Source organism: Suricata suricatta, chromosome 16 (genome assembly GCF_006229205.1).
Source record: "Suricata suricatta isolate VVHF042 chromosome 16, meerkat_22Aug2017_6uvM2_HiC, whole genome shotgun sequence".
Lineage (NCBI taxonomy): Eukaryota > Metazoa > Chordata > Mammalia > Carnivora > Herpestidae > Suricata > Suricata suricatta.
In genome coordinates this window covers 149,593-168,421 of record NC_043715.1, presented here as the reverse complement: position 1 = coordinate 168,421, position 18,829 = coordinate 149,593, and the positions used below count along the sequence as shown (strand labels likewise).

Sequence of the window (18,829 nt, the reverse complement as noted above, 5' to 3'; positions counted from 1 at the left end):
CAACCCAGACCCCTCCTTGGGGCCTCTGGCACAGACACCACAGGGTGGGCATTTAACACATCCCCGCCCCCCACCCCCAAGTTCAAAAGGCCCACTGTGACCCAGCTCTGAGCCAGGCCTTCCTGAGACCCGACCATGGCAAGGGCCAGGGGAGCAGGCTGCACATCTCACAGGCCTGCCCCTGCAGCCGCGTCCCCCGCTGGCCCTCGGGGGACACCTCCGTGATGGAAGCAGGGCCTGGGCTCTGTAGTCGGTGACCTCCACCTCCTGCTGTGGCCATAGCCAGACAAGGTACCCCCTGGATTCTGTGGAGTGGGCGTACTATGTGCTGGGCACTGTGCTTGGTGCTGGGGACACCACAGCTGAGGGGCCTCCACACGTGTGGGTCAGGCACATTGTCCCGTGTGATGCATGCTCTGAGGGGACAGTTGTGTCCACCCTCTGTTCCTGGCCATTCCTCAGTTTCTCCTAGGGGCACTAGAGGTCGAGTTGGTATAAGAGGCCCTGAGGATTGTCTGTGATTTCCTTTAGACCTTTCCTTCATAAGCATAACTAAGCACAGAGTTGACTGTCTTCCTCCCGTGAAGTCCTCAACGGGCACGTCACCACCAGAAGGGGAGTCTCAAGGCCTCACCAGGGAGGGGTCTGGTGGGCTGCCAGAGGCTCTCTAGTTCTCATGCCCTTTGAAGTCTCTCCGGCCAGGCTGGTAGGGGTGGGGTAGGCATGTCTATCTCAAAGGCCTCCTTTATGGAGCTGGAAATGCTAACAGTCCTCAAGTGTGGCAGCACCGAAGCGGGGGCCAGGCTGCAGGCTCTCGGTCGGTGCCCTAGACGTGGAAGGTGGTCAGGAAGCTGGTCCCTGGTGATGGGCAGCTGCAGTGTGAGTCCTGGGCCGTGGGACCCTTTGCTCCCTTTGGAATTCTCCATCAGGAGGAGAGAATGCGAGGTGGGGTCCACAGAAGGCAAAAGGTTGGGAGGGGGTGTTTCATGTGTGGTTCCATCCTGTGCCTGGTTCCTCTGGGGTTTGGGTTTTCTTTTCATCCTCTACCTGGGGAGGTGGGGGAGGGGTGTGCCCGGCCCGAAGCAGACACCTGCATTCCCAGCTGTCGCCCTGCGGGAACACTTGCCTGTGTCCACCAGGAGATGGGGCGAGAACACCCAGCAGGTTCGGGGAGCTGGGCGGCCTGTGCGAGGAGGACCGCTGCACGCACCCTGCAAGTGTGTCTGAGCGCCAAGCAGAGAGGAGCACATGCATAATTCCAGAGCAGCAGAGCTGACTGGCGGTCAGGGAGCGGCTCCTGAGCGGAAGGTGCCCCAGCTGCTCTGGTGTGGTTCGTGGTTTACTGACCGTTCTGGCTGCACGGAGCTTGGGCACTCACTCCCCTGTGCCTTTGTAATCTGTGTACTTTTTACATATGACGTACTTCAATAAAAAGCGCAAACCAAAGTGGGGAAAATAACTTTGTATGTTGTGTGCTGCAGATGTACGGGATGACGAGTCTGTGTAAGTGGGCGCTGAGGTGTGGTCACACGTGTGGGCATGGAGGCACTGCCATCAAGGCCACCTGGCTTGAACAGGAATGTCCAGATACACTCAAAACACCAAGACCTCCCTCCCAAGTCTCCCCGCCCCTACCCCCCTCCCCCAGAACAAGCCACTTAACCTTTCTTTTTGCTCCAGATTTTCTCTGCCTGCCAACAAACAGTTCTGTCCCCGCCCTCCACCCCCGCCCTTTAGAGAGATTGCAGTCTTCAGTGGGAAAGTGCCGGGAGCACTCTGGGGCGAGGTGCCCACAGGCTGCTCTTGGCTGCCTGGTGTCTCGTGCAGTGCACCACATGACTGCAGACAAAGGTCGGCCCTTGAAGTGGTTTCTTCTGCAGAGGAAATGGGGGCTTGCCCTCCTCCACTGGAGGGTGAGGCAGAGCACAAGCCTGATGTGATCAGGGTGCCCTCCAGCAGGTCTCCGGGGAGGAGGTGGGGGTGCTACCTTTAGCGTCTTACGTTGGGTAGTGGGTTAGGGTTCAGGCTGGGGGTGGGCAACAGCCAAGGACTGTTCCAAGGCAGGGTGGCAGGTGGGTGGCAGGGATCAGAGATGGCTCCAAGAATTTGGTATTTGCAGTGGGCCTGGAGGAGGGTTAGTCTTGGGGCAGACTTAGAGGAGACCCCCGGCCCCGCGTCACACACAAACACACAGACGCCAGGAGCAGAGCCAGGCTGAGAGTGATGGTTGAACACAGGTGAACAGAGAGGTGGCCAGCTGAGCCCTTGGAGTGAGGACAGCCCTGGATGTCGTTTGTGTTGCCTGGCGCAGGCTGGAGCACCACGGATGCTCTCTGATGGTGCGTCCAGGGTGCACGCCCATCATGTGGCCACCCTCAGAAGGAGGGGCTCCAGGGACCTGGAAGAACTGGAGAAAGGCTTCATTCTTTCTGAGACCTCAGCCCACTCCGGGCCTGGAGAAGCAGGAGGCCTGGCCGGCCACGAGGCAGCAAGAGGCATACAAAAATGTGTGTCTGGACCTGAGCAACTGCACCTCCACAGAAGAGGTGGGGAGGTGGGCTGAGGGTCCAGGGGTCCAGAGAGACTAGAGGAGTGGTACCAGGGAGCTCGAGGTCCCGGCTGAGGGTGACCACCCTGCTGGGAGGCTGGGGTCTTTCCAGCGGGGTTGTGCCCGAGCCGACATCTGTCCAGACAGGGAGAAGGTGAAGGTGAGGGCAGCCCCCTGGGGACCGAGGAGCCCTGCTGGAGGCACCGCTGAGCAGGGCGCCAGAGAGCCAGGACCCGTTCCTATTCCCTGGTGGGATTATGTCTATGCAGGGCCCCCAGAGGAGACTACTGGGCTCCTTCAACTCCACCTCCCCAGCCACCCCTCACCACAGGCTGGCTGCCAACCAGACGGGGCCCCAGTGCCTGGAGATGTCCGTTCCGGATGGGCTCTTTCTCAGCCTGGGGCTGGTGAGCGCGGTGGAGAACGTGCTGGTGGTGGCTGCCATTGCCAAGAACCGCAACCTGCACTCACCCATGTATTACTTTATCTGCTGCCTGGCTGTGTCTGACCTGCTGGTGAGTGTGAGCAACGTGCTGGAGACGGCTGTCATACTGCTGCTGGAGGCAGGCGCCCTGGCCACCCGGGCTGCTGTGGTGCAGCAGCTGGACGACCTCATCGACGTGCTCATCTGTGGCGCTATGGTCTCGAGCCTCTGCTTCCTGGGCGCCATTGCTGTGGACCGCTACATCTCCATCTTCTATGCACTGCGATACCACAGCATCGTCACTCTGCCCCGGGCATGGCGGGCCATCTCAGCTATCTGGGTGGCTAGTGTCCTCTCCAGCACGCTCTTCATCGCCTACTACAATCACACGGCCGTCCTACTTTGTCTTGTCAGCTTCTTTGTAGCCATATTGGTGCTCATGGCTGTGCTGTATGTCCACATGCTTGCCCGGGCATGCCAGCATGCCCGGGGCATTGCCCGGCTCCATAAGAGGCAGCGCCCCATCCACCAGGGCTTTGGCCTCAAGGGCGCCGCCACGCTCACCATCCTGCTGGGCATTTTCTTTCTCTGCTGGGGCCCCTTCTTTCTGCACCTCTCACTCATGGTCCTCTGCCCTCAACACCCCGTCTGTGGCTGTGTCTTCAAGAACTTTAACCTCTTCCTCACCCTCATCATCTGCAACTCCATCATTGACCCCCTCATCTACGCCTTCCGCAGCCAGGAACTCCGAAAGACGCTCCAAGAGGTACTGCTATGCTCATGGTGAGGCTGCAGGCTCAAGGCCAGGGTGCTGGGCAGAGGGAGGTGGTGATATCCTGTGACCTGAATTCTCTGGACGGGAGCAGTCACTTGCCAAGGGGCAGATGAGATGATCTTTGGAGGTGTGAATGCATGGACCCTCTGGGGCCAGAGAAAGGCGCAGATCTCCAGGAGTTGCTGTGGAGATTGGAGATGGTGGGGCTGCGGGCACTAGAGGTGGGTCCTGGGCCCCTGGAAAGAGACCCTGCCCGCTCCTGGAGCACTCCACTCCACCCAGGCACCAGGCAAGGACGCCCACCTTTGCTGCCACGTCTATGGATTTGTGCCCCTGCCTGTTGGGATGTGAAATCTCTGTGTTGGTCAAATGACAAGTGCCGCTCCCCAGGAAGGCCTCGGGAAAAGGGACTTTGTGACCAGCAAGACCTGTCTTCACAGGCCTGCTTCAGGCAGAAGTGAGCTGCTGTTTCAAGCAGAGGGACCATGTCTGCAGCAGCTACAGTGGAGGGTGGGGCTGATCTAAGGCTCAGTGGTGACCAGAGAGCACGGCAGGAGCTGGGGCGGGGGTGGGATCTGTGTGCACCATATGTATATGGCAGACAGCGCCAGGCAGCGCCTGCTCAGGCCAAAGCAGAAGATGTCGGCCTGAATCGGTGTCGGCCCAGGGTCTCAGGGCTGGGAAACAGTCTGGTAATAAACACTGCGCTTGGTGCAGCAGCATCGCCATTAGTCTTGCCTCTTTCCAGAAATTGCTTGAGAGGGGAGGAGGAGGGGAGGGGCAGGGGTAGGGTGGAGGCTGATGAGCAGGGTGAGGTGAATCCCAGAAACCAGCTGGAAACCGTGGCTGGCCTGCCCAGGTGAAGAAGCCACAGCCCGGGGGCACCTGAGTGGCTCAGTCAGTTAAGCATCCTGCTCCTGATTTCCACACAGGTCATGATCTCACCCTTCGTGGGATGGAGCCCTGCATTGGGCTCCACACTGACAGCACAGCACCTGCTTGGGATTCTCCCTCTCTCTCCACCCCTCCCCTACTCATGCTCTCTGTCTCTCTCTTTCTCTCAAAATAAATAAACTTAAAAAAGAAAAAAAGGAAGAAAGAAAGCCATAGCCCCAAAGGACCAGAGTGCCTGAGACCCGGCCCAAGACCCTCTCTGGGCCTGTGTCTTAGTTTTCTTTTCGTGGTGCAAACCCAGCTCAGAGCAGCTAGGGTGAGGGACAGCAGGAGCAAGCCGCCCCACCCCAGTCACCTCCGTGGTGACAGGACTCTGGACACTGTCCAGACTGCCCTCTGCTGCAGCAGAAGCTGGACCCCCGTGACCCATATGTGACCTCAGCCTGAGCACATCCCTCTCCCAGCCCAGTCATGCTACCACCCCTCCAGGTGTGTTCTGGAGAATGTGGAGGGGCCCACAGTGTAGAGTAGCCTGGGGGGTAAGGTCTGCTCTACCCCAGCACTGCCCTTCTGGGACGCATTTAAGGCAAGACCTCCCAGAATGGAGTAAGTCTGTCCGGGCACTGTCCAAGTCCACATCCCAAAGGAGTGGATGCCTGGGGTGAGCCATGCTGCCTGTTGCTGGAAACTCTTGGGCCTCCTCTCTGTTGCAATCCTGGGCTCTCACTGCAGAGCCACCTGGCTTCCTCCACACACACTGAGCATACAGTCAACCCCTTCCAGATACACGTTCGATGGAGGCAAAAGTGATGGTATTAGCCAGTTTGAAGGCAGGTCTGGTAATACTGAGGTCTCCTGCAGCCACTAGCCAGCCACCCCCAGCTCTGTCTCAGCCAGTCCCCACCCATGCTGGCAGCTTCAGCCCAGACTGCTGGCCTCCAGGCCAGGAGCTGGTTCCCGGCAGGGCCAGCCTTTGCTGGGAGACAGGATGGTGAGTCAGCTTTGAACCTGGCACCGGAGCCCTCAGGGGACAGAGGGAGAGTGGGCCTGGCCTGACGCATCACACAGGGAGGCAGGGCATGCGGGCAATGGGTCCTGGCCAGCAGGATGCTGCCAAGCTTCTCCTTTGCTCAGATGGGGAGGCGCAGTCAGCTCTGAGGAAGACCCTCTGAACGGTGGGTGGGGAGGGGGAAGCAGGGAGGGGCTCCAGGCAGCCGGAAGCCAACCACAGAAAGCCACATCATGGACATGTTGTGGGGGAGGGGTGTCTCTGGAGAACAAAAGACCCATTTCTGGACTAGCCAAACTAGAGAGCTTCAGGAGAGGAAAGAGGGGCTTGTGCACAGCCACACCCAGTGAACACACAGGCCTGGTCAGCCACTGCTCGAGGGACCTTTGTGCACTGTGATTGAGAGCCTGAAGATTTTCGTGCTGAAATGTAAGAAGGACCTTATTGGAAGATGGTTTCAGTACAACGTCTGACCCCAGAATATCAAGCCAGTGGCACATGTGTGTGCAGGACGGTGTCTGCTTGCATGTCTGCTTTGTACTCTCCCTCCTTTTCTGACCAGTGGGCCCTCTCCCAGTTTCTCCCGAAAACTCTCTGCCTTATGCACACACCATCTCACTACGTAGCGCCCCCCCCACCATGTTGTGTTGGCCTCACTTGGACCAAGAGTCTAGGGGTACAAGTGACGTCAGGAAGTTAATCAGACAGAAACCACAGCCCACCATCCCCCAGCCTGCCCATCCCTTGACTGGCTTGTGCCCTTATGCCAATTCCTGACACCAATATGCATTGAGCAGTGGCCACGTGCCAGGTGCTGTGCCCATGTGCAAGGTACACTTGGAATCTCGTGGCAGATCCCTAGGGGAGGGGCAGGCAGGGTCGCATCCCCACTGCAGAAGCTGCCGTTGTAACCCACCGCCCTCTGACTTGGCGTTTCTGAGCCCCGCCCCGTGCTTCCTCCCGGAGGGTTCTGTGCCTGCTGCAGCCTTTTCCTGCGTCCCCCACCCCTAAGGGATCCAGCAGAACTCAGAGTACCTTGTTTGTCCCTTCATGCCACAATATAGGGAGCTGAGAGGCGTCCATCTCGGTCTTTTGGGGTAGGAACAAGGGGTTGGTCCCTGAACGGGTGTGGGGAAGAAAGGCTGTCCTCGCGAAGCCTCAGGGTGGGGCTGCGGTGGGACCAGAGAGGGCTGCCTAGGCGGGGTCCGAGAGCAGAGAGGAGCCTCCATTGTCCTCCCCGGAGCCCGCCAGCCCCTCCTTTCAGTGTGCAGCTCGCCCCCCCCCCGCCCCCCGCCGGCCGCCAGACCCTGGCGGCGGCAGGAGGAGGCGCCGCAACACGCTGCCGAGTGGGGTTGAGCGGTGCTGATGCTGCAGGGCCGGTGCCGCATTCTGCGGCGGCGTCCTCCCATTGGCCGCGCCCGGTGACGCCAGGCCGGGCGCGGCGGGCGGGGCCAGGCCTATAAGTGCGGGCGGCGGGGGCGACCGACCCTCCGCAGCCAGCCCCGGCCTGTACGCGCGTGTCCCGCAGCCGCCCGCCACACGCACCGAGCATGAGGGAGATCGTGCACATCCAGGCCGGCCAGTGCGGCAACCAGATCGGGGCCAAGGTGAGGAGGCGCGCCCCCACCCCGCCCCGGGCCCTGAGACCGGCGCGCAACCTGCGTCCCCACCCCGAGCCGGGCCCCGGAGGGAGGGGAGCAGGGAGGCGCCCCTGCCCTGTGAGCCGCACCCCGCGTCGCACTGGCCCCTGCGAAGCCGAGAACAAAGGGACGAGCCGGGCTCCGCGGCGGGCGGCCGGGGCACCGGCATCCCTGCCCTGCTACCTGCGCGCCCTCTGTCCTCTGTCCCTGCCCGGGCACCTCTGGCCTGCCGGAGCACGGCGCGAGTCCGCGGCTGAGCTCCCTCCACCGCGGCTGCAGCTGCGGGGACCGTCTGGGCGTGGCCCTCTTCTGCGGGGTCCCCACTAAGCCTTGAGCGAGATGGATGGGATGGGCAGGTTTGGGTGGGGCGTCCCCTCTGTCTGCCGTGCTCCAAACCCCCCAGCAATAGGATGTCCTCCCAGCGGCCAGGCCACCCCCATGTCCCTAACCTCCCTGTTACAGCCCTCAGCTTCCTGACCCCACCCTGTTCCTTTGTTGGGGGAAGCGTTGGGCACAAACTCCGGGTGACCTTGGTCCAGGACGGGACTCTCCCTCAGCTCAGCCCAGCCTGGTCAGAGCCCCTGTGGAGTTGGACAGCGCCCACCCAGGGACCATGGAATCTGGGGATAGGACGCGGGAACAAAGCCGGGCTCCCGGGATGGAGAGCTGCTTCACTGCCGGGCTCCTCCCTCCATTGTTGCTAGCCCACCTTACAGATGTTGGGACTGAGGGCAAGAGAGGTGGCATAACCCCCGCTGGCACCCAGGAGACAGGTGTTACGTTCTGGAGATTGCCCCTTGCCCAAGGTCACACAGCAAGTGCAAGACAGAGCCACGCTCTGCAGACGTCCAGCTCAGGGTTTAGGCTAAGTGGGTGGGGCCTGGTGCCCACTGGGACACCCCTGGGAACAAATCGGGGCAACAGGAGTGGCTTTGTCAGGACCAAGGCCAGGGGTGGGAATGGTGCCTGGCGGGTTTCCCAAAGGAGGCTGTGGGAGGAGACAGGTCCTGGAGGGGAAGGGGCCTAGGAAAAAGGTTCCTCTGGAGGCTGTTGCCATGGAAACCAGGCAAGAACAAAAAGCTAATTACAACAGGGCTGGGGCAGCCTCGTGGCTGACATGTAAATTGCATCTTCTCTAGGGTGGAGGCGACACGGATGGGGTGGAGGGGTGGGACCAGGGAGACTCCCTAATCACCCAAAGAGACAGCTGTGTCTGCCCCAGGAAGGGAGCCCCAGGGGATGATGGCCTCAAATCAAATCAGGGCTCCTGGGGCAGTCACTGACAGCTGCCCTGGCCAGGTGGGAGGGGCGGAGGGCTTATTAATGTGGTCACACGGGCCAGGCCTGCCCTGAACATCTGCTCCTGGGGGGGGGGGTCAAGGGTCACTGGGGGGAGGGAGGGCAGCCCTGAGTCCTGCCTGAGCCTGGGCGTGTGGTGATCCAGTTATGCAGCCCTCCCTTCTATGACCAGGACAGACACGTATCAGGCCAAGGCAAGTCCACACCCAAGGTGTCGCTGAGGCGGGGGCCGGGGGCAGCCAGGAGGGAGAAATGCAGGGGCAATAGCCTGAGTGCTGGATAGTGTCCTCGGCTGAGGTTTTTTCCTGCTTCTTACAGGTTGCTTATTCCTTTTTATTCCTTTTGGGCTGATTTTCTTACCTTATGTTGTTTTATTTATAAGATAAATATTTATAATTAATATCTGATCCTTTCTAACAGTTCAAACCAGAGAGAAATGGGTTTTGCGGGTAGGGGAATTGTTTTTTTCCTTTTCCACTGCTGCCTTTCTTTGGTGGCCAGTGGCAGCCGTGGAACAGTTTCCTTCTGGCTTCCTTGTCTTGGAAAGTCTCCAGAGACCAAGAAAGTGTTCAAAGCCCTCAGGCTAGACCCCATGCAGGTAATTTGTCTGCTCAGCAGATGCTGCCATCTGCCCTGTGGATGGGCAATTCGTTGGTCATTTCTGTCTCTTAATCCCATGCTCCTTTGGGGCTCCCTGGTGAGAGAGAGAGCAGACTTTTCCTTTTCATCATCATCAGCATCTGACAGGTGCTTGCAGGTCCGTGAGTGGTGCTTGACTCAGCTTGGGTCCCTGCACTAAGGAGGGACCTGGCTGTAGGGGGGGGGGGTCTAGGGAGGTCAGGGAGATTGGAGCTAGGAGAGAACACACCTGTCCTGAGGGTTAGCTTGACTGCATTACTGACTCATGACAATGGTTGCTACGTATTGAGCGCTGTGCCAGGTGCTTTAGGCGCATCACCTCACAGGTATGTGGTGAGATGGGCATCGCCCTCCCCCCAAGGGTCCCTCTGGGAAGTTGAGGCACTCGCCCAGGAGGGACACGGCAGGAGTTTTTAGTCTAGGTCTGCATGGATACATCAGGACGGGCGGGGACCCACCCACCCCCACCGCGTTCATACAACAGGCTGATGAGTCTGGGGGCCTCATCCTCCTCCCCTGGGGTGCGGGCCGATCAGGAGCCTTTGTCTGCACCCGCTTCTCTCGGCCGCTGGGCGGAGCCTGGGAGGGGCGGGCCCTGGTCCTGGCCCTGACCGCCAATGGGGGGAGGGATTTCCGGTTTCCTCGCACACGTCTCCTCTCCCAGCGCCTCCTAAATGGGTCAGGGTAGCGCTCTCTGTGCTCGGGGCTGGGAAAGACCTCCTAAAATGGCTTAACGGCCCTGAATCCGCCAGCCCTCCCTCTGGCTGAGCCGCCGCACCCTGGGGCCCCTGTGCCCGCCCAAACACTTCACCCGCCCGAGCGCGGACACAGCAAAGGATCAGCACCACGGACAGCGCCAAGGGCGCGGGGGTCTTGGCCCTGGGGTCCACACACCATCTGGCAGTTTCCTCAGCTGTAGTGATGATTATAATGATTTATTTAATTAAAATATATTTCATTATACATTAAATATTTTACTAATAAGATAGTTATTTTAGTTTTTTGAGATTTTTAAAAAGTTTATTTTGAGAACGAGAGTACGCACAAGCAGGGTAGGAGCAGAGAGAGAGGGAGAGAGAATCCCAGGCAGGCTCCACGCTGTCAACGCAGAGCCTCCCACGGGGCTCAGTCTCTCAAACTGTGAGATCATAAGCCTAAATCCGGGGTCAGATGCTTAACCGACCAAGCCACATAGGCGTCTCTTACTTAAAATCACATTTTATGGGCGCCTGGGTGGCTCAGTCGGTTGAGTGTCCGACTTCGGCCCAGGTCATGATCTCACGGTTCGTGGGTTCGAGCCCCGTGTTGGGCTTTGTGCTGACAGCTTGCTCAGAGCCTGGAGACTGTCTTCGGATTCTGTGTTTTCCTCTCTCTCTGACCCTCCCCTGCTCACACTGTCTCTTTCTCTCTCTCTCAAAAATAAATAAAACATTAAAACATTTTTTAAGAATCACATTTTATTAGTTTTAACTTCAAAAGCAATTACTAATGTATTCTTTTGAAAAGATGAAATACTGCAGATAAGGTCAAAGTTCCCACCACCTCATTCATGCCTCCACGTTCTGCTTTCCTTGGGGACAATTTTGTTTCCATTCTTCCAGCCTATTTCTTGTGCATGTCATCTGTGTATCTTTGTAGAAAAATATAGCATCTTTTGTGAGGTTTCCTTTTTTACTCTATACATCATTATGTAATATGCCTTTCCCTTAAAGATGCATCTTGGAGATAGGCTCATATCAGCGATGTTATTTTACTGCACCACACTATCTCAAAGTATATTGATTTTTTAACTTTTATTATCTGTACATATGGCTTTACAAACTTAAATAGCATCTAAGGGGGGGGGCGCCTGGGTGGCTCAGTCAATTAAGTATCTGACTTGGCTCAGGTCATAATCTCATAGTTTGAATTTGAGCCATATGTCGGGCTCTGTAGAGCCCAATATCTCAGAGTCTGAAGCCTGCTTTGGATTCTGTGTCTCCTTCTCTCTCTGCCCCTCTTCCACTCATTCACGTGCTCTCTCTCAAAATGAATAAATATAACTTAAAATAAAAAAAAAATAGCACCTAAGACCTTTTAACTCAATGAAGCCAACACTTGCTGAACCCATCAGGCTTTGTGCTAACCATTTGATGTGGGTACTATTATCATGTCCACTTTACAGTTGACAAAACAGGTCCCAAGAAGTGGGGTCACTGGCACGCACTGACTGGTGCTGGGATGGATCTGGCCCATCACCTCCTGGAAGACCATGCTTCTCATAGATGCGTTTTGAACAATGCTCTGCAGATATGTTGACGGCAGGGTAACAGAATCACTCTCCCCTGAGCCCCCCCTTGTTATATTGAGCTTACCACTCCTCTGCAGGGGCTGTGGGTAGCCTTGAAACCACAGGTTTGGGATATCTTGGAACCCAGGGGACCAAGGCCCTGGCTCAGGCTCTCACACAGGCCTTGGTCTGAGGATCCAAGCATGGCGATCTAAGCAGTGGTAGGAAGCTCTGATCAGGCCCCAAATACCTCAGTGACATTTCTGTGTGTTTATTTTTTTCTAATTACAAAATTAGCACACACAATGTAAAAAGAACAATTAACAATGACAGAACAGGGAACAAGTCCAGCCCCTACCCTTGCTGAAGAATGACATCTGATAACAGCTTTTCTGGATGACCTGCCAAGACTTTTTATAATAATAATACTGTTCATAATTATCAGTGTTTTAATTTTTTTTTGAATGTTTATTTGTTTTTGAGAGAGCCAGAATGTGAGAGAGAGGGAGGGACAAAAAGAGAGGGAGATATACAGAATCTGAAGCAGGTTCCAGGCTCTGAGCTGTCAGCACAGAGCCCCATGTGGGGCTCGAACCCATGGACTCCGAGATCATGACCTGAGTCACAAATGGATGCTTCACTGATTGAGCCACCCAGCCGTCCCATAATTATCAGGGTTTTAAAAATATTTTTAAACTAATCTTTTTTCATTATTTAGAAATTAACATGTGACGCAGAATTCCAAAAGAACCCAAGGGTATACAGAGAAAAGAACTCTCCCCCAGCCCAGAGTCACATTGCCAAATACAGCTCCCTCAAGCAGACTTCTGTGTGCCTGTTAGAGACATCTACATATAGATTAGTAGGTACAAATTGGTTGCTAACTGCTTTTTCCACTGAGCCGTCTTTTTGCCAGCACATGACTCATATGCAGCCTGTTATTTCTCAAAGCCTTCATCCCATTCATCTTCTGAAAGTCACTCCAACCCTGAGGAGCAAAGAGGAGGGGCCCTGGGAAGTCACACAGCGTGTGACCAATGACCCTCCCTGCATGGGCCCACAGTGCTCCACAGCAGCTTGGAAATGCCCTTGGGGTGAGAGCAGAGCTCTGGGTAGCTTCCTTTCACCCAGGGAGTGTGTCTTTGAGTGCTTACCTATGTGCACCCATTCACATGCTCCACACAGATTAACTCGCTTTATTCCCACAAAGATTTGTTTTCACCATCAGGCCTACTGAACAGATGAGGGGCTCAAGGCACAGAGAATCTTCAGGACCTGCCCAGGGTCACACAGCTGGAAAGAGGTGGTGCCGTTCCTGAATGCAGGTCCTGCTTCTGCTACAGTCACAGGAGCAGAACCTGGGGAGCACTGTGGTCTTCTGCCCAACAGAGAGCAGCATGGGTGGTGGCACGCAGTGGAGAAAGGGAGCCCTGGGAGTCGGGGTGGGGTCAGTCTTTGAGGTCTTTGAGGACCAACTGGGCGACCCCAAGCAAGTCATTCCCCACTTGAGGCCCCTGTGGTTCCTGTTGGCTGAGGCTGATGGTGTCCTGGCCACTGCCAGACCTTGCCTCTGGACATCCTTTGCCCTGACACTGAGGGGCACATACACCCTGGGCCCTGTCACTTGCTGTGGGCAGTTCTTTATCTTCTCTGTGCCTCAGTTTCTTCATCTGAAAAGAGGAAATAATGAAAACCACCCCAAGAGGGTGTTGATTACTAACCAACCCTTCATGGAGGAGTAGGCTGTCCAAGGACCCTGGTTAGCAAGTGCAGAGCTGAGTCTGGGGGCCTGAGTCTGTGTCAGTTGAGCCGGGAACCCCTCTGAGGGCTCCAAGCAGCACCAACGTGCAAACAGTGGATGTGCATATTTACTATGACAACTTTCTGACAGATGACAGAGCTTGGGGGCTCTTCTCCAAGGTCACCGAAAGGGGTTAGTGCAAGCTGTAAGTCTAGGCCCCATAATTTATACCCAGGACTGAGTCCATGGGAGGGGAAGGGCCCGGTGGGAGTCACAAGCACCTGCTGACCCTTCCTTTCCCCCCTGCAGTTCTGGGAGGTGATCAGCGACGAGCACGGCATAGACCCCAGCGGCAACTATGTGGGGGACTCAGACCTTCAGCTGGAGCGCATCAGCGTCTACTACAACGAGGCCTCCTGTGAGCTCCCACCTTGCCCCCATGCTTGACCTGGGAGGAATGGGGACAGGGCTCCTTGACTACTGGGTCTCAGCATCTCTGCCCACCTATTGGCTGGTTGGCAGGTGTGACCTAGAACTCCCAAAATAAAGATGAGGGACCCCAGAAACTGCCACCATAGTGAGATTCAAACCTGTGGAATGGCTACATGACATATGCAGTCCAGAGACGGATGGATAAGGCTGGGCAGGGTCCTGGCAGTCCCTCAGGGGGCCCATGGGAGGGTCCAGAGCATAGGCTATTTAGCAACTGGCGTAAAATGATGTCCACAATGAACAGGTGAAATATCCACGGATGTAGGATGAGGTCCTGGCTGTCTGAGGTGTTGACCACGATCCCCATTTCACATGTGATTCCAACCTCTCTGATCCCAGAGCACTTGTGGTGACAGCATGGCTCTGGGGGGGGGGGCAGGGCAGCAGGAGTCCTTGCCCCTGTGTGACCCACATAACCCACCCTTTTCCCCCTCAGCTCATAAGTACGTGCCGCGGGCCATTCTGGTGGACCTTGAGCCTGGAACCATGGATAGTGTCCGGTCTGGGGCCTTTGGGCACCTCTTCAGGCCTGACAACTTCATCTTTGGTAAGTTTTCCCCCGTCCCACACTTTGATGCAGACCCCTTCACAGGCAAATCCAGATCAGCAAAAAAACAGAGCAAAGTCGCCCCCGCCAGCAGGACAGAACTGACCTTCCCATTTTGCAATGAGCCCAGAGAAAAGATTCTGTGCAGAGAATAGAAACCAGTTGTGCATTTCAAGGAGAACCATGAGTAAAACAGAATTAAGCTTAAGAGACTGTTACAGAGCTGGCAGGACAGGTGTCAGTCTCCAGAGAATTCAAGTTCATGAGAAAGCAGCATTGCTGTGATCAAGAGGGCCTCACCCCATTTCTGTCTTCCAGAGTTCAACATCCCAATGATGGGCACCAATTCACGTTCAGACCCCAAGCTGTGAGGATTCTGGGGTTCTGGAGGCTATGGCTTACACTTCCAGCGTGGCCAGCCAGAGGGTGGGTGGGCTGCAGGGGAGGGCTGATAGGCTCACCCAGGACCCCCTGGGGAGGCAGAGTGAGAGCTGCAACTCTGGGTTCTCAATTCCTGTCTAGAACTCTTAACAGTGGGCTCCAGACAGCGGGGTCCCCAGCACACAGCATGGCTGGGATGGAGGACCAGGGAGGGAGTGTGACGGGGTGGGCACAGAAGGGAGACAGGCACAGGGTGTCCACACTTGCACTCTGAGAGGCATGTTCAGGCAGGCACTGGAGGTCTGACTAGTCTGTGTCCTGCCTGCCTCCCCCCCCCCTCCCCCTGCCTCACAGGTCAGAGCGGGGCCGGCAACAACTGGGCCAAGGGCCACTACACGGAGGGCGCCGAGCTGGTGGACTCGGTCCTGGACGTGGTGCGGAAGGAATGTGAGAACTGCGACTGCCTGCAGGGCTTCCAGCTGACCCACTCACTGGGTGGCGGAACGGGCTCAGGCATGGGCACGCTGCTCATCAGCAAGGTGCGCGAGGAGTACCCGGACCGCATCATGAACACCTTCAGCGTGGTGCCCTCGCCCAAGGTGTCGGACACGGTGGTGGAGCCCTACAACGCCACGCTGTCCATCCACCAGCTTGTGGAGAACACGGACGAGACCTACTGCATTGACAACGAGGCGCTGTACGACATCTGCTTCCGCACGCTCAAACTGGCCACGCCCACCTACGGCGACCTCAACCACCTGGTGTCGGCCACCATGAGCGGCGTCACTACTTCCCTCCGCTTCCCGGGCCAGCTCAATGCCGACCTGCGCAAGCTGGCCGTGAACATGGTGCCCTTCCCCCGCCTGCACTTCTTCATGCCTGGCTTTGCCCCGCTCACTGCCAGGGGCAGCCAGCAGTACCGTGCCCTGACGGTGCCCGAGCTCACCCAGCAGATGTTCGACGCCAAGAATATGATGGCCGCCTGTGACCCCCGCCACGGCCGCTACCTGACGGTGGCCACAGTCTTCCGCGGACGCATGTCCATGAAGGAAGTGGACGAGCAGATGCTGGCCATCCAGAGCAAGAACAGCAGCTACTTTGTGGAGTGGATTCCCAACAACGTGAAGGTAGCTGTGTGTGACATCCCGCCCCGGGGACTCAAGATGTCCTCCACCTTCATCGGCAACAGCACGGCCATCCAGGAGCTGTTCAAGCGCATCTCGGAGCAGTTCACCGCCATGTTCCGGCGCAAGGCCTTCCTGCACTGGTACACGGGCGAGGGCATGGACGAGATGGAGTTCACCGAGGCCGAGAGCAACATGAACGACCTGGTGTCCGAGTACCAGCAGTACCAGGACGCCACGGCCGAGGAGGAGGGCGAGATGTACGAAGACGATGAGGAGGAGTCCGAGGCCCAGGGCCCCAAGTGAAGCTGTGGGAGGGGCAGGGCCAGGCTGAGGCCAGGGCCAAGAGGCCTGTCCCCTAGAGCCATGTCGCTACTGACAACACCCCCAGGCTTGCCCCCGCCAGCTCTGGTCACAGCTCCCTAGGGCTCCTGAGAGTTTGTCCTCCAGTATTTACGGCATCCCCACCCCACGTGAGTCCTGTCTTCCCACCATAGGTCACCTCCATTTTTGTGTCTGCTTCATTGTCAGCTGCAGGCCTGATGTTTTATGGTTTAATTTGTTTTTTTGTTTTTTACTGATTTGTGTTTATATTTTTTGGGGGGGATACTTAATAAATTTATTGCTGTCAGATATCCCTGCCTGGTGCTGGAGATTTCATTTTATTTTGGAAAGTTGGGTCCAAAGGGGTGAGAAGGGGCAGACAGGGAGGTCCAAGTGGGAGCAGAGCCAAGAGTCATTGTCTCCCAGGCTGGCGGCGGGGACAGGGCTACGCTTGGAGCCTGCTGGTGTCTCAAGGAGCAGCTCCTGGGGAGCTTCTGGAAGTGGGGTCCTGGCGATGGCATCGCATCCCAGAGCCCCAGGTGCAGCTCACCCTAGATTGAGAACGATCCCTAGTCTCCCATAGGGAGATACACTCCAGAGCTTTCATCTGGGAAGTTGGGGGCAGGCAGCCAGAGACCTTAATGGGAGGTTGGAAGGGAAGATTTTGAACACTCCCCAGAAAAATGTGGTGTTTTGGAGGGTGTGTCTTGGGCCCTGGCAATGGGCTGGTGGGGGCTAGTAAGCTGTGGCCACCGCACCCAGGCACACCCTTGGCAGGGAGCAATGTGCTGGCCCTATGCGCCCCCTGGTGGCACTCCTGAGCCTGTAGGGTGCCCAGTGTCCAACCACAGGGTTTTGGACCCCCCCAAACCTGGCCAGTGTTGAGAAAAGTCATTCTGGCTCTGGACATCACAGATGTGCCTCCTGGGCCCCAGGTCCACTGTCTTACTGGGCCTTCTCCTGAGAGCTCAGCACACATACCTCATTTAACGTTCGTGGCGATGTTCCGAGGTGTGCATCATCATCATCCACATTTCACAGGCACAGAAATCGAGGCTCCGAGAAGTGAGGGCACTTGCCAGCTGGCAAGTTGCAGAGCCAAGTGTCTGGCCCAAGGCTGTGACCCTCTCCACTTGGCTTAAAATGGCCCCAAACTGCCCTTTCCTCCTGAGCACTTGCACCCACGAGAGCTTCATCTTCCCTCACGTCTCTCCGATGAGACTGGCTTCCCTGGGTCACCTGCCTTCGCGGCGCTGGCTCTCAGGGCAGTCCCTTCCTTCCTTCTCCCGAGGCCCACAACCCAGCTCAGCACGAATGTGCAGGGTACCTTCGTGGGGACTGTGTTGGTGGGGGTGTGGGGAGGTGAAGGCGTGGGAACCCCTCACTTCCAGCCCCCTAGCACATCTCTGTTACTCCCCAGAATTCTTTTGTGGGAGGGGACTCACTCACGCCTTCTTTTTCCAGCCCTCTCCTTCAACTACTTCTCCCCCAAGCGGCTCTAGCTTTATTTTCTTATGAGGAGCCATTTAGGTCTCTGCTGTTTTCTTACACTGCAGACATCATGGGGCAGAGACAAGCCAGCCCTGTGCCCTCCATGAGTTCGTTACCCACAAAACCCCTAAGCATAATGAAATGGCTGATGCTTTATGCCATTGAGTTCAGATTGTTTCATTACACAGCAACACAAAACAGGAACATGCACAGGGAGTGGCTAGAGCAGGATGTGGCCCGTGATAAAGACCATAAATGTTAGCTCTTGAGTGCATCTGTTTTTATTAGTAATGGGAATTTGTTTGCAGAGATGCAATGGCATGAAGGTGCAGGAGAGGCCAGCTCAGTGGCTGCTCAGTCTTGCAGAACCTCCTACAAAGGCTCTGATTGGCCCAGCACCATCCAGTGTGAATGAGCCTATTGGCTGGCATTTGGGACAGCCACTTCATTGGCTGCTTCACTCTCAGGGCCACCTGTCCATTTCAGCCTAGGTGAAGGACGGTGGTGTCCACACCTGGGCACACTCCCAGCCCTCATGGGGGAGAAGCCTCAAGTAGTCCTGACCCTCTGCCCCGTCCCCTGCAGGAGGTACTCAGGGGCCAGGAGATTACTTCATCCTTGGGTAGGGATGCTAGAGCAAATACAGGATACCCAGGTGTGGGGAGCGGCAAAGATTCAGCTGGTTGGCCATTTGCTAGCCGGATATGTCACTCCCTGAGGGTAGTTACAAAGATAGGCAGGCAAGCGCCACTCCCTGTCAGAGGAGAAGCCAGAAGAATAGAACAAAGATCAATTGCCTACAGGCTGGGTGGTATCGGCCCTTCAGTGCCTTGCTAAAAACTTTAGTTTATTTCCTTCTTTACCCTAGCTTTAATCCCTTAACCCTGTTTCCTAGCAACCGACCTAGGTCAGCTGCCTTGTTCTCCCACCTAGAAAACCTTTATAACATACAGTTTTTCTGAATAAAAGGAAGAGGCTTGATCGGAAACCGTGTGTTGTGTCCTTACTCTCTGTGCTCCCCCTTCCTGCCCTTTCTCTCCCTCCCTCAGGATCACGAACCCGCAAGGATTCACCGCCCCTCGGGTCGGAGTGGCCGGGGCGGGACACGACACCCAGGTAAATTGGAATTTCAGAAACACAACAAATAACTTTCCGCTTGAGGGGATGATTATACTAAATAATTACTGCTAACTCCAGTAATCCTAGCCTAGGACCCTGCAGCAGCCCTGCAG

General features: G+C 56.6%; 2 protein-coding genes across 3 annotated transcripts; both read left to right on the top strand.

The window, feature by feature from the left end:
- The first annotated feature begins 2,144 nt into the window (after positions 1 to 2,144).
- MC1R (melanocortin 1 receptor) lies at positions 2,145 to 4,281 on the top strand. The gene has a single exon (XM_029925520.1). It carries the CDS (start codon positions 2,806 to 2,808, stop codon positions 3,757 to 3,759), a length of 954 nt encoding a protein of 317 aa, XP_029781380.1. The 5' UTR covers positions 2,145 to 2,805; the 3' UTR covers positions 3,760 to 4,281.
- A 2,830-nt stretch (positions 4,282 to 7,111) lies between these two features.
- On the top strand, positions 7,112 to 16,417 carry TUBB3 (tubulin beta 3 class III). Of its 2 annotated transcripts, XM_029925519.1 has the most exons (5): positions 7,182 to 7,257; positions 12,726 to 12,822; positions 13,548 to 13,656; positions 14,167 to 14,277; positions 15,013 to 16,417. In XM_029925519.1, the coding sequence occupies exons 2-5, from the start codon at positions 12,817 to 12,819 to the stop codon at positions 16,086 to 16,088; spliced, it is 1,302 nt and encodes a 433-aa protein (XP_029781379.1). In that variant the 5' UTR covers positions 7,182 to 7,257; positions 12,726 to 12,816; the 3' UTR covers positions 16,089 to 16,417. The 2 variants fall into 2 exon arrangements, with proteins under 2 accessions (XP_029781378.1, XP_029781379.1); XM_029925518.1 differs by lacking the exon at positions 12,726 to 12,822 and having other exon boundaries at positions 7,112 to 7,257.
- Positions 16,418 to 18,829: the final 2,412 nt, after the last annotated feature.

Excerpts from the sequence above, each read along its gene's own strand:
- MC1R (XM_029925520.1), top strand. The coding sequence starts at position 2,806 with ATGTCTATGCAGGGCCCCCAGAGGAGACTACTGGGCTCCTTCAACTCC.
- TUBB3 (XM_029925518.1), top strand. The coding sequence starts at position 7,201 with ATGAGGGAGATCGTGCACATCCAGGCCGGCCAGTGCGGCAACCAGATC. Across the intron at positions 7,258-13,547 it reads GCAACCAGATCGGGGCCAAG|TTCTGGGAGGTGATCAGCGA; the intron begins GTGAGGAGGCGC and ends TCCCCCCTGCAG. Across the intron at positions 13,657-14,166 it reads CTACTACAACGAGGCCTCCT|CTCATAAGTACGTGCCGCGG; the intron begins GTGAGCTCCCAC and ends TTTCCCCCTCAG.